At 40.1% G+C, this 26,922-nt stretch overlaps 1 protein-coding gene across 4 annotated transcripts; it reads left to right on the plus strand.

The window, feature by feature from the left end:
* The first annotated feature begins 14,974 nt into the window (after window positions 1-14,974).
* Window positions 14,975-26,449, plus strand: LOC116218746. 4 transcript variants are annotated; one of them, XM_042703295.1, is made up of 5 exons: window positions 14,975-15,060; window positions 19,418-19,526; window positions 19,621-19,779; window positions 25,531-25,617; window positions 26,029-26,449. In XM_042703295.1, exons 2-5 carry the CDS (start codon window positions 19,425-19,427, stop codon window positions 26,356-26,358), a joined length of 678 nt encoding a protein of 225 aa, XP_042559229.1. In that variant the 5' UTR covers window positions 14,975-15,060; window positions 19,418-19,424; the 3' UTR covers window positions 26,359-26,449. The 4 variants fall into 4 exon arrangements, with proteins under 4 accessions (XP_042559229.1, XP_031417310.1, XP_031417308.2 ...); XM_031561450.1 differs by lacking the exon at window positions 19,418-19,526 and adding an exon at window positions 15,723-15,754 and having other exon boundaries at window positions 14,991-15,060; XM_031561448.2 differs by lacking the exon at window positions 14,975-15,060 and having other exon boundaries at window positions 19,031-19,526.
* The last annotated feature ends 473 nt before the right edge of the window (window positions 26,450-26,922 follow it).

The raw sequence follows: 26,922 nt of genomic DNA on the forward strand, positions 1-26,922 counted from the left end.
AATAATTCGCCCTCAAATTTAAAGTAGCATATCGAGGTAAGCCGAGTGATTGCTATGCTAAGTTAAGGTCCCTGACTTTTGAATATTGATATATGTATTTAATTCGTTTACTGACATGATATTATAATGTTATCTAGCGAAATGCATGTTGACATACAGCAATAGCATCAAAAAACATGATTGTTCATTATATATTTAACTTAGTAGTAAGATAAAGCTGGTAGGTTAGCTATGTCAAGCTAGCGTGCCTTTTTCTGTCCAGTTTTACAATTACATTTGTTTTTCATGTTCCATGTTTCCCTTTTTTACACGTTTACAATTAAATAAAAGATTTAAAGATATCACATGGTGTCTTTATTGGTTTGGCTTAATGGTATTAACTTTGCAAATAATCCCTGGTAGATAACTTGTCATCCGCAGAATTGTAAGATATAGTGTGAACAGTATTACAGATGGTAGGCACCAGTGCCGCCGCTCCCATAACGCACACTACGCGCTGTGCGTAGGGCACCAACTCCTGTGGGGGCACCAAAAAATAGGCAACTGAAAAATCATCATAGTTATAATAATTATAATGCCGATATTATTTCAGTCTAGAAATATTAGGGACCTTTTAGGCATGTATATCACAAAACAGGCAGAACAAGAGATATATTTAATTGCTTAAAAAAAGTTATGCTGGTGCCCCCCCCCCCCACACACACACACTCAACTTCCCAAGCTTGCCGTGGGTGCCCTTTCCTATCTCAGTGGCCTGACGAACTTTGACAGTAGGCTAGGTCAGCTTTTCGAAAATGGCCTCAAAAAGACAACAGGAGTCAGGGGCAGACAAAAGAAAGAGAAATAAACTGCGAGATGATGCCCGTGCATCACTTTCAGGTAAGTCCATGTGTAATCATTGTTAAATACGGGAAATGTGCTGCTAATTTAATGGTTAGCCTATGCATACACCTCGAACTAGCTGACGTTATTGCTAATGTTAGCACACTCAAATATGTTATATGTTAGGTGCAAGTAGGGTTGCCAACCGTCCCGAATTGTCCGGGACATCCCGAAATATTATGGGTGATATTGATTTGTCCCGTCAGGGACAGCTTCAGTCCCGTATTCTAATCACAGCCTTTTTTATTTGTATCCGTGAAAAGAGAAAAATATAACAGTTAAGTGTAATCTGTGCCCTGGAGACAAGCGCCTCTCAACTGCACTTGACTCCACAAGCATTTGTTACGCCAACACGAACAGGTGAAACTTGTAGCGAGAGATCATCATGCCTCGACTGAAGGACAGACTGCCCCAACTCAAATAGAGTATCTTAAATCAAGATTAAATTGGAAGCTTGCACATTGACTACTGGTTGTTTTCATATTTCATATCAGCATTCTTTACACATAATGAACTGGTGTTAATATGTGTGATTATAAAACAATTGGGTTCTATTGAATTATTTAGCTGTTTCTGATTGGACGAGAGACGTTCCATGAGTTGGAATATCCCAGGACATCCCAACTCGGACTTTTCACAGCTAAAAATAAATCACTCCGCGATGAAACATTCTATAGCACGTTGATACAATTAAGCAATATAGTACGAGTGCGAGTGGGGTAGGTAAGGGATATTCCCACGGGTGGTGTTCGGCCGTAGCCACCGGCCTCGTGGCTACGGCCGAACACCACCCGTGGGAATATCCCTTACCTACCCCACTCGCACTCGTACTATATTGCTTAAATATGAACTCATGAATATGAATTCGTTCATACGAAGTGTCACAGGCGCCCATTATAATTGTAGAAGTTAAATCGAGGAGACTATAACATTAGCTAGATAACTAGCTATCATTTCATGCAAACGGAAATCTTCCATTTAAATCGTTTGTTATTAAAAGTTTCCTTAGCTAGCTAACATAGCCTTAGCAACCAGGAATTACAACTTTAGCTGCAAAGTTATGGATCTGACAAGAGGTAAATAGCGCCCCCACTTGACCCATCTAAAACAATGTTAAAACTATGGCCAGGCAGTGAACTGCAACCAGTCTGAGTTACATAGGACGTTGAGACAGAGGCCCTGTTCGAAATGGGTTAAAATGCTGACGAATGACGTTCTGACTGATTCTGATCGGAGCGCGGGCCCCAAATTGGGCAGCCTTGGTCTAATGCTATTTCAAGAAAACAACATGAAATTTGAGAGAAACTTGTAATAATTGTCATGACTATTACTATGAACAATACATCCAAGCAAGTACAGTAGTGGTTTGCCAAAATTACACTGAAATTAATAGGTTTATGGTATGGCTAACGAAACCTTGCGATTTTCATTATTGTTGGTCAGCTGTTGGCGCGCGCACACACCTGGAAGAAAGTGTCCCTCACTTGGGGTTGAGGAAGTTGTTCTTTTTCGTTTTAATAAAATGTTAAACTGGCAGAAACAAACTTTTTTTCTCGGGGGGGGGGGGGGGGGGGGGGGGGGGGGGGGCATCATAAAGGACTTATGCTTAGGGCACCAAAATGGCTAGCAGCGGCACTGGTAGGCACAATAAGTACACCAACCTTTCCAATTAACAAATGTTGTTGCTTGTAGTGACATCTGTAGAGGCATTTATTACCAGTAGCTATTTCTTTATCAAAATGGCACAGCCTAGACCATGAGAGACAACCCATTGCGTGAGTACTTTTACTTTTAATACTTAAAATACATTTAAAAGTAAGTACTTTTTACTTTTACTTAAGTAGGATTGTTGATGTAGTACTTTTACTTTTTTTTTTTTACTATTTTCTTTTTATTCAACAACAATAAGAACACCAATACAACAAGTCATCAACAACATTGACAACCAGAATTAAAAATTAAAATAAAAAAAATAAAAACAAAAGGGGGAAAAGAAAAGAAAAACCTGCTGTCATGTCAATTCTGTGTCAACTGCCATAGAGTCCACTTCCTCCATTTACTGTCCATCTGTGATCCTGTCAGCCGTAGCCGGTGTGTCAGTCTTTCCATCATATGTATTTCCCCCACTGTGTCCACCCAATGGGTCTGAGTGGGTAGTTCCTCAGTCCCCCATTTCCTTGTAATTACCTTTTTCCCTGCAACCATGAGTATCTTGAATAGATACGAGTCCCCATCATGCACAATATTCTCTAAGTACATATACAGATACATCAGCTCATGTTTCATAAGAAATTCGTATCCCAGAATCTCTTGTGTTATCCTATGGACCATTCCCCAAAACTCTGTTATTTTGTGACAATTCCAGAATATATGTGCATGGTTAGCATCAAATGACCCACAATTCCTCCAACATGACTTTCTTGTTTCAGAATAGTTATTTGATATTTTGGGTGTGATAAAGAACCGTATCAGATTTTTCCAGGAAAACTCTCTCCAGGCTCGTGAACAGGTTGTTGTCTTATGTTTTTCCCACATCTTATCCCATTCATCTTCAGGTATTTCCATGCCAAATTCTCTTTCCCATTTTTCTTTTATATACCCTGTTGTGCTTTTGTCATCCATCAATGCCTTATATAATGTAGTTATAGTCCTGACCCGGTTCCCTTTATATGTATCGATCATCACTTGTACTACTTTGTTCATTTCTAGAGAGAGCTCCTGTCCAATCCGTTTCCCATAATAATCCCGTATCTGTAGATATTTGTAAAATTCCCGCCAATCCAGGCCATATGCCGTTTTCAGGTCTTGAAAGCTCATTATCTTCCTCTTATTCACCAGCGTGCACCATGCCGTAATGCCCTTATCCACCCACTGTCCGAGTCCCCCACGGTGCCCAGCCGATTTAAAACTGCTGTCAAAAGCCACCCATTTTAATACATTTGCATCCTTCTCCGCCTTATTGTGTCTAAGTAATTTGAACCATAATTCCAAGGTAAATTTTGTGATCGAATCCATTTGATTTCTAACCTTCTTAAATGTTTCCCTATCTCCTAAAATACTCTGTATCGGACACATTCCAAATGACTTCCATTTCTTTCCATTTTGCTTCGTAATCCAGTTTACACCAACAATGTACATATCTCAGCTGGGCCGCGTGGAAGTACTCTTTCAGGTTCGGCAGACTCAGGCCCCCCTTCTCCCTCTTTAGCTGGAGAGTTCTGAATCTCACTCTTGGCCTCTTCCCCCCCCATATAAATCTGGATATCATCCTGTCCCATGTTACAAATTGTGTTTGAGGTATCTCTATTGGTAATGCTTGGAACAAATATAAAAGTCTGGGTAATACATTCATTCTTATTAATTCTATCCTTGAGCTAAAATCCAATGTTAGGGTGGTCCATCTATGTATATCTTTTAATAATTCTTGGTTAATTTGATCATAATTTGCCCTGTATGTTTCTAGTCACTTCTACCCCTAAATAGTTCATTTTCTTTAGATTCCAGTTTAAATTGAATTTTTCTCTGATCTCCTTGGTTGGTGTATAATTGATAGTGAGTACTTGGGTTTTGGTGATATTTATTTTGTATCCTGATAGTTGTCCATATGTGTTCAAGAGATCTAGCAATTCTGGCAACGACTCATCAGGCCGTTCAAGGAATGCAATGACGTCATTTGCGAAGAGGCCGACTTTATGTTCTACCCCGCACACTGTCACTCCTTGGATTTGTCTATTTTCGCGTATGGCTTGGGCCAATGGTTCAATAAAGTATGCGAACAGGGTTGGTGACAAACAGCATCCCTGTCTGGTTGATCTCTGTAGTTCGAATTTGTTAGATAGGCTTCCGTTTATTTTGATTCTAGCTGTAGGTCGTTGATATAGGGTCCGAATAATCTGTATTGATTTATCATTGAATTCGAATTTCTCTAGCACTGTGAAAAGGAAAGTCCAATTTACCCTGTCAAACGCCTTTTCGGCATCTACGCTAACCAGTATCGTGTCTCTTTTTTGTTTGTTTGCCTGATCTATAATGTGCAGTGTCCTCCTAATGTTATCGTGCGTCTGTCGCCCGTTCACAAATCCTGTTTGATCCTCGTCGATCAAATCCCGTGTAAAGGCATGCATTCGTCTAGCAATAATAGATGTATATAACTTGTAATCTAAATTTAGTAGCGATATTGGTCGATTATTTCCGCATATTTCCCTATCTTTCCCTATCTTTCCCCGGTATGACCGTTATTATTGCTTCTGTCCATGTTGGTGGTAATTTGCCTTTTTGTAATGTCCAATTGAAAGATTTAACTAACAGCGGAGACAGTTCGTCTTTGAATGTCTTATACCATTCCCCCGGGTACCCGTCACTTCTGGCCGCTTTCGCATTTTTTAATCTGTTTATTGCCTCCACCACCTCCTCTATAGAAATATCCCTCGTTAGGGTATCGTTCTGTGTCTGTCCTATCTTTGGTAGGTCTAGTGTGTTTAAAAAAGACTTAATCTCCTCTCTTTGTTCAGACTCTGGCTGTGTATATAATTCCTCATAATATCTCTGGAATGTTCTTTCTATCTCTTCTGGCTCTGTTATCAATTGGTTCGAAGGGGGGTCCCTAATTTTATGTATTTGACTAGTTGCGAGTTGCTTACGGGTCCGTCTCGCCAGTAATTTAGTGGCTCTCGGGCCTATCTCATAATAACTTTGCTTATAGAAGAGAAGCTTCCGTTCTATCTCCTCTGTTAGGTGCTTATCTATCTCTAATTTTACGAGCTTAATTTTCTTTTGTGTGTCAGCTGAAGTCAGCTGAATTTTGGTAATCTCTTTCCAATGCTCTCAGTTTTTCTATATTTTCCGAATACGTTTTTAATTTCATTTTTTTGGCGTAGGTCGCTTCCGAAATTAATCTGCCTCTCATAACTGCCTTCAAGGCGTCCCAAACCATCGTTGGCTCCACCATCTCATTGTCATTTTCCGTAACATATTTTTGTATTTCCAATTTGATTTTGTCCTTCCTTTGTTCATTATTCAGTAGACCCACATTCAATCTCCAATTGGTTATTCGTTTACGGTTACTAATGCCTATGTCAAGGTACAACAAGTTATGATCGGACACATCTGCCCCTCCTATATGACATTCATTAACCCTGTGGACATTTCCTGAATCCACAAACAAATAATCTATTCTAGAGTGTACTTTATGCACCGCCGAATAATGTGTGAAGTCCTTCTCTAGTGGGTGTAGATTCCTCCATATATCGACCAATCCCATCTCCTCCAATAATGTATTTACGTATCTTGACATTTTTATATCGATTTTTTAAGGCTCGTTGTGTCTATGTTATAATTTAAAACTACATTCATATCCCCCCCACAAATTAAAATACCCTCTGTTTCCGCTGCGATAACATCAAATAACAGTCTAAAAAGTGTTTGTCACAGTCTGGGGGCGCATACACATTCACCAGAGTAACCTTCACATTGTCGAGCTTCCCTTTCACAATAATATATCTTCCCTCCCCATCTCTTATCTCTTTTTCGTATTCGAATTGTACCTGATTTGATATCATAATCGTCACACCTCTTCTGGGACCTCCCTTAAACGAACTACTGTACAAATTTCTATAACCGTATCTCTTTAGCTTGTCATGTTCTACTTTGTTAAGGTGAGTCTCCTGCAGATATATGATTTGGGCTCCATCCTTCTTTACTTTAGTCATAACCCTGTCCCTTTTCTTGGGGGTATTCAATCTATTAACATTAAGTGACACCAGTCTAACAGTCGTACCCATCTAATCCTAGATCAATAACCCTATTAAGCGACCTGAACAGCAGTAGGTTAAGTATATAAAGAACGTTTAACATTGCATAACGTGCAATAAAACATAACATGAAATTATAAAATGCAATAAAACAAAAAACAAACTTCTTCCAAAGAAGAGGATGTCGTCTCCTCCAAGTCCCGTTGGTAGGTTGAGGGGGTATCCTCCCTCTCAGAAAGGGCCCCTCCCTAGAACCGAAATCAAACCCATTCCGTAGGGTTCCCCTCCGTCTAGCTATGTCCAACTCTCTCATTTTAGTCTCTCTCAATCGGCGTCAGTTACGTTGGATTTGGTAGAGGTCCTACCTTGTAGGCCGTCAAACTGGGTTCCATGACCCTTAACACATCCATTCAGGTCAGCGAGACAGACTCATTTCCTTTGAAACCCCCTCAGCTTCTCCTTGGCAGCAGCCGCTGCCATCCTCCCCGTCTTGCTTCGGGTGGTCTGTTGCCATTCTGCCCGGTCTCGTGTCTTCTCCCTCCCTGCGGTCGCGGTGCCTTCTCCCGGGAGATCCACCTCGTAACCTCTCTCCTCCATGTCTCTCGCCACGTCCTCTGCACTGTCGTAGGTCTTGACTCCGCTTGCCCAGTGTATGCGCATCCTCGCTAGCGGGGTCTGGAAGCGGATCTGTTCTTCCTTTAGTATTTTCTTAATGGGTCCGTATGCTTTTCTTTTCTGGACCACTTCAGTTGCATAGTCATGGTCGAAAAAAATCCTCTTCCCTCCCACGTGGATTTTCCTCTTCCATGCATGACTGAGCACAATTTCCTTGGTCTCGAATTGTAAAAAGTTAACTACCATTGATCTGGGGGGTGCGTTCGGAGGTGGTTTCTGTGCCAGGGCCCTGTGTGCTCTCTGTATCTGGAGTGGGGTGTCTTTAGGCAATTCGAATTCGGTGGTTAGGAAGCGCTCCAGATACTTGCTTGTCGAATTCTCCTCCGTGCCCTCCGGTATGCCAAAGATGCGAATGTTATTCCTCCTCGACCTCCCCTCGAGGTCCGTCATTTTCTCCTGCATCCTTAGTGTCCGGGCCGTAATAGTTAGCATCTCACTCTTAGCTTCTAACTGCCATTCCTCCAGTTCAGCTATGCGTGTTTGGGCTTCTTCCATGTGGTCATGCTGCGTTTTCATGTCGGCATTAATCCTTTCGAATTTGCTTTCAGTTTCTTTCCGGAATCTGTCGAATTCTTCCTTTACCTCTCTCCTCACATCGATTATCCTTTGTTTGACTTCTTTAACCTCCTTTTTCACCTCATCCAGTTGTTTGCTTATGGGTGCTAGCAAGTCAATCAGTTGGTTTAGGCTAGCTGGTTCTGCACCTGCCCCGTTCTTCTCCGTTCTTCCCCGTTCTTTAGTCTGCATATGTACAAGAGCATGTTTAGACCAGAGGTGCAAGAAGGTTCGAACTGTGCTTCTTCCGACCTTGCAAAACTTCCATCCTTGCCTCGGACGTGAGAAATCCACCACGTGGTTTTCCCTGCTGAACGCTCAACTTCTGTCTATATAAACCTTGTGCGATGTGTTTATCATTGCTTCACTTTCAGCCTTGTGCTGGGGGTGAGCCCGATTGCAATTGTTGTTTGTCTAATAAATATACTTATATGCAGCTCCGGAGTCCTGAGGTAACTAGGGTGAATTTTCACCTATCAACTGCTTTAATTAAAAGCACCCTAAATCGGTCATTTTAGGGGCTGGCAACAAAAGGTTAAAGGTTTTATACAGCTAATTCAGGTGAGTCCTCTAAAAGTTATTGGTTTTACAGAGGGTGGGATCAGGTTGTGGCATGATATGACCCAATCAACATGTGCATTTTGGGATGCAACAGGATGATTTGTTTTTACCAAACTTACAACCAAAAGAATTCTTTATTATGAAATTGTTTTGGCAACACCTTCAGCACCATTTCTGTCTACACCGGTAGCTTTTATGATTACAGAGCAACACAATCAAAGATCTTTAGAGCATTTTGTGAGAACAATTAGGGAATATGAATGGACAATATTTAAAAGCAACTCGCAGCCCATACAAATGAATAGTGACCGATCAGTTGTCTTACTGAATGCCTCTCTAAAAGTTTTCATTAATGAATCCATGGACATGTATTTGAAGCGTTGTTGGAGAATCGTGAATGGCTTGGCCAAAGAAGATGACTTAAAATGAACTTTATTGAGAACATGCAAGAGTCACTTAATGCGACAAGCAAGCGAAGTCTGCAAAAAACAAAAAATAAATAAATAAATAAATATAATGGTCTTTCCAAAAAGCTTCTTTTTGACTTTATATAGGCAAAACTTTATGCAAGATAAAATCTATTCCATATTACCTTTCGTTTCCCTAACAATACATTTTTTCCTCTGTTTTGATCAGATACCTCGGGACACCTGCGGCAGATGGCATAACTGGATAGCAGACCCAGACAGCAGAACCAGGCCTCGACCAGACATGTGTAATTCATATCCATCTTTGGTGTTTTTGTATTTGTGAAAAAATAAAGCTGACCTCCCAAGAGGGGGGAAGTGGTGGTAGGTTTAAAAACAGTGTGAACTGTGTGTCTTTATACTGAAATCCATAATTTCCTCTTGAACAGAGACTTCATCTCACATTCATTATCAAGGTTGACACATGTGCAGAGTTGTGGCAATGACCAGGTATAGTTTGACTACAATGGACCTATACTGAATCCAAAATAAGAGAATATAGAAAATATAGGCCTACACTGTTAATACAAATAGCACAAATGACGAAATATAGACAGTTTGAGAGGGTGCATGTCTACAGAAGATATGATTTTAAGTGAAGTAAAGCCTGTGCTTTCATGATGTAGTCCTGGTTATGAAAGGTTAGGTTTTTTATACATAGGCCTGCCTGGTCAATGGTATCTTATAACCGTTTTAAAGTAACTTCTAAACAGTACCGAATATTTATACTATATGCAATGGTCATAGCCTATGTTTGTGTAATCATGCACACTTTTTGCTTTTATAATGCAAGTGCACGGATCAATGACATTATTTTTAAACTAGGCCTATTTAAACTAAATAATGTTAATTGTCAATTTTCAGCTACAGCTTAGTCATTATCAAAGTATCCTGTAGCATACGCTTAAAAGTAACTCACTTTGTTTTAAAAAAAGTTAATATAATGCACAGATAACAAAATACTATTACAGTACTACTACAGTAGTTTGGTTGGTTTCCTCTCTCTTTTAATCTGTGTTGCCCAACCCTTTTCCTAAGGATGTCTCATTAGATTGGTTTGCTTAAATGACTAATTAAGCACCCAAATGTGTTTCATCGAATCTGTTACCTACTTGACTTTACCAATGCAGCTGGGGGTTCACTTTTGCACATACACTAATTCCAGGTTTTATATTACCCAGCCGATTAACAGGGTTTTTTGTTGAAAAATGTTTACTTCCTCGTTTCGTTTTACTTCCTGGGGTTATTGTGGGTTATCGTCGCTAGCAGAACGGAACTCAGGAAGGTCGGAAGACCTCAGACAACTCGCAAATCCCCTTAGCCATATTTTTCAGTTACAATAATGGGGTTTTTACATTGTACAGTGTTTATTTCTCGGTAACTTTTTAAAACGTGTTTCAACTTCCGCCGCAAGCAACGCAACGGAACCCAATGGAGGCACTGACTATGTTTATGTTGTATTTGAGATTCGGGTAAGCAGGGTTACATTTCAGATGTATTATAAAATTGACTTTTCTAATTTGAATAGCCGCTTGCCGGCATGGTTTTCATAGACACGGGTTAGGCTTGCAATTGTGGCTGATATTCACTTGATAAATACATCGGTAACACGCCCTATTTGCGTCCTTTTCATATTTCCGCCTTCGCGCGGGTACGTGTTATTTAATATTGATTTCTGTGTCAACCAGAATAATGGATTTCAAACAACATGCGCTCCTGCCCAAAAGGGGTATTTAATTTGTATGTGTGCAAAAAAAATACAGTTGTAGCCTACAGCGTAGGAAGATTAAGAAAATGTAACTAACGAATGGAAACGAAAAGTGTCTGACATTCAGAGGTAATTGTTGGCCAAGCGTTATATTCTATACCAGGGGTATTCAATTAAATTTCAAATAGGTCCAGTTAGAACATTTCCTCAAGCAGAGGTCCGGAACATCATAATGTCTAACTTGCGTTATGATTCAGTGGCATATTAACTTCTATATATTAACATCTCCTTTATGGCCAGGTAGATGTCCTCTCCTCTTGTACTGAGTCTGAATGGGTGTAACACCTAACAAGTCTTAACAGAACTCTTTCTTCTCCTTGTTGAAGATCCTTACATAAACTAACAGCAGAGCATTGTCACACACATCAGTGGACTCATATACTGCTAAGCATACACGTGGTGCCTTATAAATTGCTTCATCCAGCTGTGCTAGCACATCCTGGGTTAATATTTCCGTTTTCTTTGTCGCTGATGATGCTGACATTGGTATTTGCTTGATTTTTTCACAACTCTTCTTTTTGTTTTCCCTTAAGTAAGGTTTCAGCTACCTCACTCATGCCTTCCTTGACAACCCCTCCGTCAGTAAATGTAAATCCAAGCAACTCTAAGGGAACATTCGTTAGTACGTTGTTGGGCAGTGAATGAATGTGTTAGGATTCTGATCGATCATATTGGGCTCTTAGATCGTTAATTTTCTGTGCCCTCAGTTCGGATTTGAGTGGGTATGTTTGCTCGAAAGATTTCTGCTTTGTCTCGTAGTGGCACGTTACATTGCCGCTTTTAATAATATCCAGTCTCGGAACATATGAGACATACTGGTTTAAACTGCCCGTGGGAAGAATGAACATGTAATAGTCTGTCCATTCTTGTTTTCGCTGTCTACTTTTCTCTTTTTAGAGCATACCATGTGAAATTACTTTTCTCTCTCAATTATTTATTCGACTACTGTCTCGTGTCATCTCTCCAGTGAGTGTTCATCTCACTCACTAACTCGAGTCGCAAGCATAGGAGTTAAATCTTTAACTGGCATGTGGCATCAGGAGGTATACATTATCTTAACCACGGTAAAAGCAATAGCCTACTTGACTGCAAAGGGAGCTTGTTATCGTTCAATTGCACTTCTCGCTCAGTATTCGTTCGTGCAATTGGCTGTCAACGGGAAATCCCCCCACCAACAAATCGCACCCTGGACATATATAGGTAGACGCCCCATTGACTGCTTCAGCCCGTTGCCGCGACGTGCGAACGTCGCCGCCATATTGGCTCGGGAACAGCTGGCCTGTAAACAAACGCAAGTTAACGTGAATCTGCGGTTTTTCTGGATAAAAATAACTATAGCCTTTACATTTCGCAACCTATTTCACTGAATCATTTTTATATTCAAGGGTTTATGATCTACGTTGAGTTCCCCAAAAAAGATTTGTCTCCATGTTACTTTGAATCTCGATAGTTAGGCTATAATCGCCATAGACATATATACATGTGCATACGGTATGTCGATATAATCGCTGCTAGACGCTCACTTTTCTTGTACTCCCACAACTCGTGCACTTTGAAAATACTAAGAAGAAATCTAAACTATCGAAATAGTGCTTCTTTAACTACTAATTATTGACCATCATTGAGAGAAATGGAACAAAATCTGCAAATAGCCTACAATTCAAATAGTGAGACACTGGCAGTCTGTCAGTTTTTTATAGTTGGTTTCAAATATGTGCATTGAGAAACATAACCTTGAACAGTGCAATTGACAATAAACAGTAATTTCACAAACAAAAACACTGATACAGAAGACAAAGGTAAAAAAAACATCAGAACACCTGCTGCTTTCTATATTTTTACAGCAGTGAAATATACACATTGCAATATATTTAAATATTCTAATTCTAAATTTCTAATATAAATATAACAATATTTCAGTGTTTCAGTATTTCAATGTCTTGTAATTGCAGAGAACAGTCCATTGACAGGCTCTCTTCAGCCTTCCTTGAGGCTTGTGTAGTCACTGTAAAACGTAACAACTGTCCTTACTGAAAATATACAATTAATTGGACTCAGTTTTTGTTTTTTGTTGAGTTTACTTGTCTAAACTGAGTGTTATTAAATTTTTGGGTGAAAAAGTTAACAAACTTACTGAAATCTAGTCAACTACACTTAAACGGCTTTAGTTTGCTTAAGTTTGTGGTACAAGCTTAAGCTACAAGTTAAAATAGTCATTAAAATAAAGTAAACTGCACTTAAACTGCTTAACCCTGCGCTACAAGCTCTGCCATTGTATATATGATACCTGCATATTGAGTAAAATGAACTCACATGTTTTTTCTTGTCCTATTAACTGGTCTGAACTAAGTAGCCTATTATTGAATTTTAGATAAGGCCTACTTTTCTCAACCAAGTCAAGTAAACTGTAAGCCTAGCCAAGGCTACTTGATTTGCTGAAGTTTGTGCTACTGAATAAACAGGCTACTATTATTTAGCCTATTTTTGAGATAAAAAAGGCTATCTTGAAGACTTGCAATATTGTCTTTAAACTGGCCAGATTGCCATAACCTTACAGGACTGAAAAAAGACTGAAGTGTGCAATGACTAGCGTTCATTATTATTATTATTATTATTACAAATGCAGTACAAAATATACAGCAAAATGCAGCCTACACATAGCCTAACTGCATACAAAATACAAAGCAAGAGGTCACTTAGCCTAGGTCCATAGCCTAGATAGCACAATGCATACAGGTGTCCAGGGCCAAAGAATTAGAAGAAAACTCAATAGATCTCATGTAAGTATTAAATTCCCCAATAAAAGATAAAAACAATGTTTCCTTTCCAGGAATTTGCATTATGAATGTAGAATTTGCAATGAAAAGAAGTAGCCTAAGTTAGGCTAATTATAAAGTCCTTTTTAGTGACATCATTGTCCTTAGGAAATCCAAAGTAAACATATTTTAGCGTTAAGATAAACTCTCTGAAAGTTGGAAAAGTCTATCCAAAAGACCTTAATATACAGTATATGCTGTCGGTAGGGAAAACGTATGGCTAAGGAATGTGTATTAAAACCGGATGTCGTCACTTTAATCCGGTCTCTGGTTGGATAAAACTTTTCAACAGAAATGGACAAGGACCTTTACTTTTTAGTTGAGAAGTTGTGTTGATCGCCTGACATGCAAACGATCGGTTTTCTTTAAATTATTATTATTTTTGTGAAGTTATACGGCTTATGTGAATAAAGCTATCTACACAACTTTTTATATGTCTACATTGACTCGGTTAGTTGTTCATGTGGTACACGTAGGTCTTAACTGAAGCTAACGCTTAGACCAACAATCCATTGGAACACATAGTAGCTAGCTAGCCTCGCTGCTAATAAGTCTAACGTTAGCATGCTGATATGAATAGACCCATTATAGTCAGGTGGCTTAATGCTCAATTGACTTGTTAACCGAACTTTTACGAAGTCATACAGCTAAACACACAAGTGACTTGTCAACCTATGTCTACATTGACTCGGTTAGTTGTTCATGTGGTACACGAATGTTGCAGAGTATTGCAGGACTTAACTGAAGCTAACGCTTAGACCAACAATCCATTGGAACACATAGTAGCTAGCTAGCCTCGCTGCTAATAAGTATAACGTCAGCATGCTAATATGAATAGACCCATTATAGTCAGGTGGCTTAATGCTCAATTGACTTGTTAACCAAACTTTTACGAATTCATACAACTAAACACACAAGTGACTTGTTAACCGAACTTTTACGAAGCTATATGACCAAACACAAAGCTAGCACTGTTAATTCCGCTATAGCTAGCCAGGTCAATTAGCTCGCCTAAGATACTGCAATTTAAGCTAACCAATTACCTCATTTCCCCCAAAACCCATCGATTACGTGTGTTTGTGATGTGTAACATATATCCTTAATCAGTCATTCAAGTTATTAATGTTTATTTACCGCTAGCGATTACACGACACAAGGGTAATTCAATCGCTATTAATGTTGGACTTGAACTTCAACAACGTCACACAACATTAAAAGTCAGGCATCGGCATGGTTCCTAAAGAATAAATCAAAGGTCCTTGTCCATTTCTGTTGAAAAGTTTTATCCAACCAGAGACCGGATTAAAGTGACGACATCCGGTTTTAATACACATTCCTTAGCCATACGTTTTCCCTACCGACATATGCATTCCCAGAGCGGTCGGGGGACTTTTACGACTAGTGACGTCAAGCCAGAAGTTACACAGCACTCGTGCACTGCATTCTCTTGCGACGAACGTCTGATCGACGAAGCAAGCACTCGATAACACGAAACAGAACATCTCTGGCATTTCGGTTATTTTTTTGGTTTTGGAGTAGAATGGCGTCTTGGACGGTGCAGTATCACTCATTTACAACTTCTGCTGGTAAGTAACTCGCTCCTTAAAATAATAGATGTAGCGCTGACATTTCAATGTTGTTTGCCCTCAAATGCTAGTTAATTGCTTGACACTGACCAGCTAGCCTGCTAGCTTCGAGTTCAAGGTGGGTTCCTTCGGTTGCCGCGCATTTGCAATTTGTACTAAACCAATTGTTCGATTAATAATGTTTTTCTAACCAGCAACTTACAGATATATGCTATACAGATACAATTTCACTGTCGTGCTAAACTGTGGCTAGGTAAAATGGCTTATATTTACTCAAGTGTCAATTATATTTTATATTTTAACGGTTAGCTATTTAGCGATATAGCAGCTATATCTAGCTAGCTTAGATAGCTTTTCTGAAGGCAGATAGCAGGCTTAATCAAAAGTAGTTCCTCGTGTAACTTTCCAGAGGGAAGACTAAGACGCTAAAACAGTTAGCACTACTCCCAAGATAAGCTGCTCTTTTATGCAGATGCAGATTTAGGTCGAGTTGCTACATGCGGGCATTTTACTTGATGTCAGCCTAGTTTTATGTAATTTTGCTTAAATGGTTATCATTTCATATGAAGTCACCTTTGCCACTATGTTGTGTAGAAAAAAATCACTGCTGAAGCCTAATCATAGTGTTGTATCCTAATGAGTAATTTTGTCTTTTGTTGCAGAATCAGATGGAAGAAAGGAATGCATTGGCCTTGTAAGTCCTGCACATTTGTCTCATCCAAAAGAGGCCAGCTGCTGAAGCATTGCATGGTGGTCTTACCAGATCTTGCCCAATACTATGCCTCCATCAAAAGTGCTTATGCACATTCAACTTGTTTAATGCCCTGAAAGTGCACTTATCAAAATGTCACTCTCAGATCACACACACCGAAGAAAGAGAGCATGAGCACATATTTAACTGTCAGCTGTGTGAGTTTAATGAGACATGTACAGAACAGGACTTTCTCAGACACTTGCGCCAACATCTAAAATTATTCCAAAAAAATTGAATGCCCCTATTTAGACTGCGATTTTGAGACAAATGTCTATTCTACTTTTAACACACATAAAAGTAGAAATCATAATCAGACTTCTATTGATGTTAATCTGGCGTTCAAGCCAGAGATAGTTTCCCAGCTCTCCTGCTCTGAAGAGAGCGCTCCTGTTGCATCTTTAGATGAACTCACTAGTGAGGATGAGGAAATGGCAGACATTGATGTTCAGGACTTGGATATCCAACTGGAGCACAATTTACGACATTGTTCCTTAAAATGCAGGCAATTTTGAATATCCCAGAGAGTGCAACGCAAGAAGTAGTCCAGGAGATCAGTCAACTATTTGTGCTTTCTGAACCTTTAGTGTATACTGCCATTGAGGGGATTCTCAAACCGCATTATCCTGATGTTGACAGTAGTGTTATCAAGGAGATAATGAGGGCTGTTGCTGAGACGAATGCATTTCTGAAGCACACATCTACAGGGGGGTCTCTTTCAACGTCTAGAAGGAGAGAATCTTTCTTTGCCAAACAATTTCCAGTAGTGGAACCTGTGGAATATGGCAGTAAGCATAGTCAAACATTAGTTTACATTCCATTGCTTCAAATGCTCCAGGCTTTGAGGAGAAAAGATGAGATTTTAGACAAGTTTCTTTCTGCAAGTTGCTCTCAATTGGGTGATTTTTGTGACCACAGGGATGGTTCTGCTTTTCACAACAATGCCATACTAACTGATGAGGAGTTTAGAATTGCCCTTGGCTTATATATTGATGCTTTTGAGGTGGCGAACCCAACAGCAAGGAAAAAGCACAAATTGTGTGCTATATACTGGACTCTAGCTAATCTTGCTCCAAAGTACCGCTCATGTCTTCATGCCATACAGTTAGCAGTTTTATGCAAGGCTACTGTAATTAAGGAAAAAGGATACCGTGAGGTTCTGCAGCCCCTCATAAAAGACCTGGTGTCATTAGAGGAGCATGGGGTGTACATTGAGAAGCTAGGTACAAGTGTAAAGGGAACTGTGTTGTATGTCGCAGCTGACAATCTGGCTGCCCATTCCCTTGCTGGTTTTCAGGAGAGCTTTTCTGGTCACAGGGTGTGTAGGTTTTGCATGGCTAGTAAGGAGGAGATTCAGGATTTTGAGGTCAGCTCAGGTTATTTCACCTTGAGAAACAAGGAGGATCATGACAGGCATGTTCAGGATGTGATGCAGGACTCCTCAAAGGCAAGGGGAATATGGAGTTAAAAGAGAGTGTATTCTTACAGAGAATCTCTGTTATTTCCATGCTGTTCATGGATATCCGCCCGATATATTACATGATTTTCTGGAGGGAATTGTACCTTTTGAGTTAGCTCTGTGTATTAAAGATCTGATAAAGAATAAATACATAACCCTTGAAGTGTTGAATCGTGCAATCAAGGAATTCCCATATTCCTTCTCAGACAAAGTCAATAAACCTCATGAGATTCCAAAGACCTTGGCTTCAAAAGTGACCATAGGGGGAAATGGACACGAAAATTGGTGTCTGATTCGATTGCTCCCGCTAATGATTGGACATCTTGTGCCAGAGGGGCATGAAACCTGGGAAGTCTTAATGGTGCTAAAAGACATTTTGGAAATGGTTGTTTCTCCTAGATTTACAGAGGAGTCTTTGTATCTCCTAGAAAATAAGGTGTCAGAGCATAGACACCTACTTTTGGCTGCTTTTCCCAATTGCAGGCTTCGTCCGAAGCACCACTATATACAGTAGAGCACTATGCTCAACTGGTCAGTCTTTGGGCCGTTGATTGATATGTGGACAATGAGATTTGAGGGAAAGCATAGTTTTTTCAAAAAAGTCATCCATGAGACGCAAAACTTCAAAAATGTTGCCCTCACCTTGGCTAGAAGACATCAGAAGATGGTAGCATGCCACTTAGATGCAGCTTCATTCTTCAAGCCAGAGCTTCAGGTGCATAGCGTGAAAAGTGCATTGCTCAGTTCATTCCCAGGGAACATTCAAGATTTTGTGCAGCAAAGGTATGGTGCACATAAAACCGTTCTCTTGGCAGCATCAATAATAGTTGATGGGATTAAATATGTGGCTGGTATGGTGGTTTCTGTAGGTTCTTGTGCAGGGCTCCCTGAATTCAGACAGATTAAGCAGTTGCTCATCATTAACACAGATGCAGTCTTCATTTGCAGGCCAATGATTGCTTGGTATCATGAGCATTTCCGTGCCTATGAATTAACTCAAGGCAGCGTCGGGCTAACTGCAATTCTGATGGCTGACTTCAATGATGTTCTTCCATTATCAGCTTATAAATTGAGAGGAAAGTGGTTTGTTTCTCCAAAGCGTTACATCTTCTGCTAATTACGCATAGGCCTAGTCTTTCCTGTAATTACTTTTAATTAATTTGATCAGTTGTGAATAGTCTGTCATACTTGATATGAGTAGTGGCAGCAGTACTCAGCTGACAGTTAAATGTTGTATTGCCACCCTCAATATTTTTGTGACACAATGTAAATATTTTGTTTTGTAGGATTATGGAAGACAAATGGCATATCAGAGTATTTGTGACTAATGAAGACATTAGAAAGGTCACTTTAGATGGAAAACCAAGCAATGTTGAAACATTGCTCTCACATCTGAAACTTAAATTGGGACTACAATGTGATTTCACTTTACAATATGAAGACCCTCTCTTTGGCAGTGCCCTCTGCAACCTGACTGATATGTCAGACTTACCAGAACGGCCTACAATCAAGATCATCAGTTCTCTGGCCCTCACTTCAGCTCACTCCAGCTCTTTGAGCACCTGTAGCACAGATATCCTGAGCCCAAGAAACAAAGATACCCATAGGCATGATCCTTGGCCTTCTGAATTTGAAATCCAAGAATTCTCTGTTGACATCAATTACAGGCTTAGACAAGGTGACCTTGTCTACATGAGAGATGGCACGCTGTTACAAATGTCTCGGGACATGAAACATGCAATCCTAGAAAGTCTTGCAGAGGCCATGTATAAGTATATGGCGTACCCCCGAGATTATCACTTTGATGAAGTTGCAGCTGCTCTCGTCAAGAAACACCCTTGTTTGAGGGAGCCTGGATCCTATAGTGGATATTGTGGATGGAAAAATAGTTTAAAATTTAAAATGGGAAACTACCGCACCAAGTTAAGGAGATCTGGAATGGCTGATGTCAAAGTGAATGGCTGCAGAAGGCGCAAGGATTTCCCGGACGAGGATCTGCCAAGCCGCAACATCAAAAAGGCTAAAAGGAATGAGACTAACTTTTTGCCCAATTTCCCTGATGGAGAGGATGAAGTTTCTCTTGAGGCAATAAGGCGTGAACTTGACATGGACGCTAAAAAAAGCTTACCTGATGTGATTGGCATTAGAAAGAAGATGGATCAGACCTTCGCACTTAGAAGGAAGGAAATTGTGGAGGAGCAACCACCTGTGTCGAGAATGGTGGAGCGATGGCCAGCGCTCTTCACGGAAACTCAAGTAAGAGACTATGCATAGATAATTGTAAGTGCAATTTATAGCAGATCATCTCCATAAAATGTTGTTGCTTAAAGTTGTTTGTGTATGTTTTCAGATTTATGATGAATTCTCAAGAGTTGCCAGCAAGAATCTTCGTCAACAGTTCTATGAAGCACTGGACCGTCACACACCCATCCTGATTCAAATGATGAAGTCCAAAAGAGGAAAAGTGGGCCAATCCCTTGAAGGCTTTCTCCACCAGATTGATACTCAGGTGATGATCATTTCTTGTTGGAGCCAGAATGGGTTTTGTTTATTGTTATTATTTATAGTTATGAAATATTAGGATAAGTGTTTTGCATTTATCATAATTTAATTTAATAATATTTTGTTGGTATTTGGATTTGCTTTGTGTACTGTTGAACAACCTGGAGGTGCGAAATTGCGTTGGCCACGGCCCACTTCGTCAGGTGACTGCAGCACCTGACCTTGTGAAGACAATTAAAGCAGTCTGGACGCGTCACTCCAGAGACAAGTTGGCAGGCATGCAGCCAAAAGGTTTTTTGACCTCAGAAAGCACAACAAATTGGAAATACGGAAAACTTTGAACCTCTGCTGTTTCGCACCTCCAGGCTGTACAATCATCTCAATTCAGGTACATAATTCTTCATCTTTATTATTTTGCAATAAATCCACTATCAACTAAAACCCATCAACTTACCGAACCGTGCTTGAAGCGCGTCAACCTAAGGCTGGAGAAGGAACTGGGTTTTACAATTGTCAAAAAACCTAGCTCGCAATGCTTGCATATGTGTTGGAACGTTAGTAGGAACTGATCGCTAGCAGTAACGCTACGATTCTTTGCTTTAAAGACTGTTTATCAAGCTGTGGAGTATCTTGGCCTTCCGTGAAGAGGTGAATCTGCGCCGCTCATTGAATGCGCGACCGTGAAGTGTGTTGACGTCATCTCATTGAGAAAGTTTTGTGTGTCTCGTTTTCAGAAAACAAAGGAACGAAACGATTACTTTAAACTTTTTTGACGGTGCAAAACAGCTAAGAAGTCTCAGTTGATGTTAACGATCATTTTTGCTTTAAAACGGAAAGCCATGTGAGAACGTGTGCATTGTTATCTGTTGGAATTGCAAGCAAATCAAAACGTGAGAAAAATTAGGAGAATGAAAAGTTTGCTCAGGTTCAGAAGTTTGGAGGAGGATATTGACACCGCACATGCAGAGCAACTGACACAGCTCAAAGGATCTAGAAGTGCCAAATCAGGTGTCTTAACCAGAAAGAAAAATGAAATCACTGATTTAATGAAGGATGCATGCAATCTTGAAAAGGTTAAATCAAAAATGGAAAATTAGTTTCTCAAAGCATACCGAGACTTCAATGAGTTAAATAACTCTGTCAAATCTTTATTGCATAAAGATGATGTTAAAAGGGATCAATGTGAGTGGTTTGCCCCTAAAGTTGCACCTTTGTTGATTTTCCAAAACAATGTATCAAAATGGGTTGATCAAATTGAAAAAGTGACTGGTAATGATGCTACAATGGGTACTGCAATTACTGTGGATGATGTTATGCCTAATGACAGTGTTTCCAATGCACCATCACGACATTCATCAAAATCATCAATGATATCTATTAAAATGCATCTGGTGAACATGCTGAGTTGGCAGCTAAGGCTGAGAGGCTTCAAAAGAAGCAGCATCTTGAGAAAAAAGAAACTGAGCTCAGAGCTGAGAAGGAGAAGCTTGAATTGGAGACTCAGATGGCTGCAAATACAGCAAAGTTAAGCATCTTAAAAGGATTTGAAATGTCACAAAATGTGCCTGAAAGAACAGAACGAATGGATGGAATGAATGAGTATTTGGAAGAAGGATTGGCACAACATGATGAACAGGATGACTTTGAGGACACTGAGCTGACCCAGGCATATGCACAACCCGCAGCTACTTTGGACAGTACCACTGTGGATCAGGAAACAGCAACAAGAACTCAAGAGGAACCTGTAAAGACAATTACACATGGAAGTCAAACTATGGATGCATCTGTGAGAAGCAGGACAATACATCCTCATCAGATTCATTATGCCCCTTTGGACCCAACGTTTGTCACCCACAAGCCTAAAGTTCCATTAGATGTCGCTAAAGATCGTAGACCACCCCAGACTTCGACCATCAAGTCATCTGATCTTTTTGCCTACCCAGGTAACCATGACTTCATGTCACACGGTACAGGAACACGTGGAGGTGTGGGCTCAACAACACAACCACAAAGAAAAAGATCTACAATTATCCACGATCAAAGTAAAATACATGAACTTGACAGTCTGATGAACATAATGGAGAATCAAAATCAAATAACAGAAACTCTCATTAAGCAACAAGGCCAATTTACTTTACCATCAGTCAGCATTCCTGTCTTTAAGGGAGATCCTCTGGACTATCTGTTCTTTATGAGAGCTTTTGAACATGGCATTGAAAGGAAAACTGAGAGCAACCAAGATAGACTGTTCTTTTTAGAGCAGTTCACCTTGGGACAACCAAGAGAACTGGTGCGTAGTTGCCAGTATATGCATCCAGACAGAGGTTATGCTACAGCAAAGGAACTTTTAAAGAAGCACTTTGGTGATGAACACAAAATTGCTACTTCATACTTGGATAAAGGTCTCAACTGGGCAGTGATCAGGGCAGAAGATGCAGATGCCTTACAGGCTTATTCTGTGTTTCTCACTGGATGTTTGAATGCCATGAACTCCGTACAGTATTTGGAGGAATTAAATCATCCAGTTAACATGAAAGCCATTCTCAGTAAATTACCTTTCAAATTGCAAGAAAGATGGCGAATTAAAGCTTTTGAACTACAGGAACGCAATGGCCCAAGGGCAAAGTTTTCGGATTTAGTAGAGTTTGTGAGCTATCAATCCAGAATCCTGTCACATCCATTGTTTGGAAACTTAAATCTACATCTCGCACAGGCGAGAAGGGCCGGCTCATCACAGGAAAGCAAGCCCATGCTCTCCAAGGACAGGAGGCCCAAAGGTGGATACAGTGGGTTTGCTACCAGTGTGGAAACGGCGACGCACAGCAATACTAAGCAGGTTGTATCGGAAGGTGCAAATAAAACACAAAGAAAAACAAGTAAAGAGTGTTTGCATTGCAAGGAAGACCATCATCTCAGTTCATGTCCGCAGCTGAGAAAGAAAAATCATGAGGAAAAACTGGAGTTCTTAAGGAAAAAGGGAGTGTGTTTTGGATGCTTTGAAGTCGGTCACATGAGCAAAGGTTGTCAAAAGAGACTTACCTGTCAAGTGTGTTCTCTTAAGCATCCAACGGTCCTACATATCAACAAAAAAGAGATTCTTAATCAAAGGGTGAAAACTCAAAAGATATGGCTGTGACAAACGTATACACAAATCAAACTAATGTGTGGAGTGATACTGGGGCCGGTAACTCAGAATGCAAACTTGCTATTGTCCCTGTGAAAGTCAAAATGAAAAAAAGGTGATAAGGTGATTAATACCTATGCTTTTATGGACCCAGGAAGCTCTGCGACATTCTGCACAGAGTCCTTACTCAGGCAGTTGCAGACCACAGGAGCAAGGAACAGGTCATAAAGACGTCCCGGGTGACAGGTATGGAAATCAGTGGTCTTGAAAGCAATGAGTACCTGGAACTCCCTGAGGTGTACTCCCACACTGTGATTCCTGTGAAACCTGAAAATATTCCCAATCAGGAGGATGTAAAGCAATGGCCGTATCTCCATGAAGTGAAAATTCCACACATTGAAGCAGAAGTCAGTATGTTGATTGGGAACAATGTTCCTAAGGCTTTGGAACCGTGGATGATAATTAACAGCCAGGGAAATGGTCCTTTTGCAGTTAAAACCACTCTTGGATGGACAGTCAATGGGCCGCTCACAAAGGGCACTGGCAAGGTCATCACAGCAAACAGGATCTCTCTGGTGAAGATTGAGGAGTCACTACAACAACAGCTGAAGCCTGATTTCCCAGAGCGTCAGCATGAGGAGCGCTTAGAGATGTCTCAAGAAGACCATGCATTCTTGAAAAAGGTTTCTAACTCAGTAAAGCTGAATGAAGGGCACTACAGAATTGGTTTGCCGTTGAGAAATGACAACGCTGAGTTCCCAAACAAACCGCTCTCTGGCTGAGCAAAGAGCCATAAGCTGAATGAACAAGTGAATACCGCCATGAAATTCATCACTTACTACTCCGAGTGGCTACGACTTCGAAAGACTGCAGCGTGGATGTTAAAAATCAAAGCCACATTGAGAGGTGCCTGTAAGGAAAAGGAAAAGAAACCTGCTCATGGAAAAGGAAAAAGAAATGACAAACACTTGCTATCTGTGGAGGACATGCAGGTAGCTGAAAATGCCATCATTCAATTTTGTCAGTCAACAGACTACAAAGAGGAACTGGAGTCTCTGAGGAAAGGAATGTCTGTGAAGAAGAGCAGCCACATACATAAACTTACCCCGCTTCTTCAGGATGAACTAATAAGAGTTGGTGGAAGGTTGGTCAAGTCTGCATTGCCTCATGAAGCTAAGCACCCTGCCATTCTGCCACGAAACCATCACGTAACAACTCTGATAATCAGACATGTACATGAAACCATCGGACACAGTGGGTGGAACCAAACCCTGTCTCGGCTCAGGCAAAGGTATTGGATACCAAAGGCAAACTCTGTGGTCAGGGCAGTGATCACAAAGTGCTTCCACTGTAGAAGATTGAGTGGTGTCAGAGGTTCACAGTACATGTCAGACTTCTTTTGGAAAAGGTGGACAAGAGAATACCTGCCAGAACTGCAAGAAAGGCAAAAGTGGACTAAGAAAAGGAGAAACTTTGTTGCTGGCGATATTGTCCTCATAATAGATGACACTGCTCCCAGAAACTCATGGGTCATGGGCCGAATCACACAAACCCTGCCTGACAAAAGAGGATTTGTGAGACAAGTGCAAGTTCTGACCAAGACCAGCACCTTGACCAGGCCCATCACAAAGCTTACTCTGCTCCTTGAAGCCCCTGAATGAAGATCCCTCTCCCTTTCTCCCTCTATCTTTATCTTTATCTATCTCTATCTCTCTCTCACCTATACTGATTTACATTTGCGTACATTACATACAACATGGACTGCGTGAACTCTTTTTTTGTGTTTTTTGGAAGAAGATTTTTGATTTTTTTTATCATATTTTTGAAAGGACTTTGAACTTGAACTATAAAAAAAACTGACTTGAAATGTTGTAAGTATGTAATATATGAAGTGTGATCTCAATAAGGATATCTTAGAATTTTGGCTAACTCCTATAACTGTTTGTTTTGTAATTGTACTGTTTGTTTGCAGAACAATTAGGGGCCGGAATGTTGGAGCCAGAATGGGTTTTGTTTATTGTTATTATTTATAGTTATAAAATATTAGGATAAGTGTTTTGCATTTATCATAATTTAATGTAATAATAACAACCTGGAGGTGCGAAATTGCGTTGGCCACGGCCCACTTCGTCAGGTGACTGCAGCACCTGACCTCGTGAAGACAATTAAAGCAGTCTGGACGCGTCACTCCAGAGACAAGTTGGCAGGCATGCAGCCAAAAGGTTTTTTGACCGCAGAAAGCACAACAAATTGGAAATACGGAAAACTTTGAACCTCTGCTGTTTCGCACCTCCAGGTTGTACAATCATCTCAATTCAGGTACATAATTCTTCATCTTTATTATTTTGCAATAAATCCACTATCAACTAAAACCCATCAACTTACCGAACCGTGCTTGAAGCGCGTCAACCTAAGGCTGGAGTAGGAACTGGGTTTTACATTTCTCATCCTGTAAGCAGTATAAATTCAATGCATTGACAAAATGTTCTACAGCTCCGCTTCTCTGAAAGACAGAGTTTCTCAAATGTTTCTTTTTTATTGAATTTGTCCTTTGTGTGATTATGCATTTGAAGCTATTGTTATCGGTAACAGAAATGTACTAATTTCCCCCTGGAATTGTTTTTGCATGTCTAGAACATCACTGTGACACGGACCATTGTGCTGCGATGTCTGCCAATGTTTCTTGGAGATGATGACAGTGAGTTCTGCAGGACTTGCTTTGTAAGTGTTTTTTATTTATTTTTTTTTCTCTTCAATTTATTTCTCACAAACACTGCCATATAACTGATATACCTGAGGTGACTAAGAAGTGGTTTGATTGGACATTGAATATGGAATGCCTCCAATCCTTTGGAAATGTGCAAATATCTTTTAATAGTCCATATTTCCACCGTATTCACTTCTTTTTAACACACTCCTGGGTTAACTACTACATATTTTTCTGAACCTAATTTTACATGTTAACATCATAGTTTTACTTTCAGACAACATTTATTGGTGGATGGATTTTTCTCTCTCTCTCTTTGCTGACTTGCTCACACGTGCTTGCTTACTCATCATCTTGTGTATGTCTATTCACTGATTCTGTCCTCATCTATTGTCTCACACATTATTGTGTTGATTTCTATGCAGGACTCGGACAACGGAGAGGACTCAGCCCATGTGCCAGTGGGCATACTTACCGTCATCCCAGAGGATGATCCAAAGCCTAATGCTGCTGGTTTGCACTTGCACCCTAGCATCGTTGCGGTCATTCTTGAGGGGGACCTAGTCTTGGATGACTTGTCTTCATATCCAGAGGCGTTTTGTCTTTTGTTTGGACTTGTATATGCATTGCACCTTGACTATCCCAGATCAATGAGGTATTCATTTGAGTTCATTCAAAAGATCCTCTTGGATATTGGGCAAAACAAACTCAGCCCAAAAATGCAAACCTTAAAAAATGCTCTCATGAGCTCATAAGCACAGGGCACGAAATCAGAAGTTGTTACGTTACTGTTCACAAGTTCAATAAACTTACGTATTTCCAGGTAATCGGTTTCCTCATTTTATCCAAGTTCACAGAACTTACAATTGCAGGGTATTTGAGTTCAATTTACTTCGAAAAATGTAGTATTGCTGATTGCTTTTTACTCATGTACTTGAGTTATGAGAACTTCGTTTCTTTGGTAAGTGCCTTTATTTGAGCCAAGTACACTTAACTTTGTTTTCTCTTATTTTCACAGCTGAAGTGAACTGAGTATTGCCTACTCACTGTGTGCTAGTTTATTTAAATTGAACAAGTCACTTAGTTTAACTTAAACAGATACGTTCTTTTGAGTATTGCCTACTCACTGTGTGCTAGTTTATTTTAAGTGAACAAGTCACTTAGTTTAACTTAAACAGATAAGTTCTTTTGAGTATTGCCTACTCACTGTGTGCTAGTTTATTTTAAGTGAACGAGTCACTTAGTTTAACTTAAACAGATAAGTTCTTTTACTTAATTTTTTCCAGGTAATCGGTTTCCACAATTTTTTTAAGTAAAGT

The sequence above is a fragment of the Clupea harengus genome, chromosome 23 (assembly GCF_900700415.2).
Source record: "Clupea harengus chromosome 23, Ch_v2.0.2, whole genome shotgun sequence".
Lineage (NCBI taxonomy): Eukaryota > Metazoa > Chordata > Actinopteri > Clupeiformes > Clupeidae > Clupea > Clupea harengus.

What these genes read in the sequence shown, in the direction of transcription:
- LOC116218746 (XM_031561448.2), top strand. Translation starts at nt 19,035, where the DNA reads ATGTATAAGTATATGGCGTACCCCCGAGATTATCACTTTGATGAAGTT. An exon ending in TCCACCAGATTGATACTCAG is followed by an intron (nt 19,780 to 25,530) that starts GTGATGATCATT and finishes TTGCATGTCTAG; the next exon opens with AACATCACTGTGACACGGAC. An exon ending in AGTTCTGCAGGACTTGCTTT is followed by an intron (nt 25,618 to 26,028) that starts GTAAGTGTTTTT and finishes ATTTCTATGCAG; the next exon opens with GACTCGGACAACGGAGAGGA.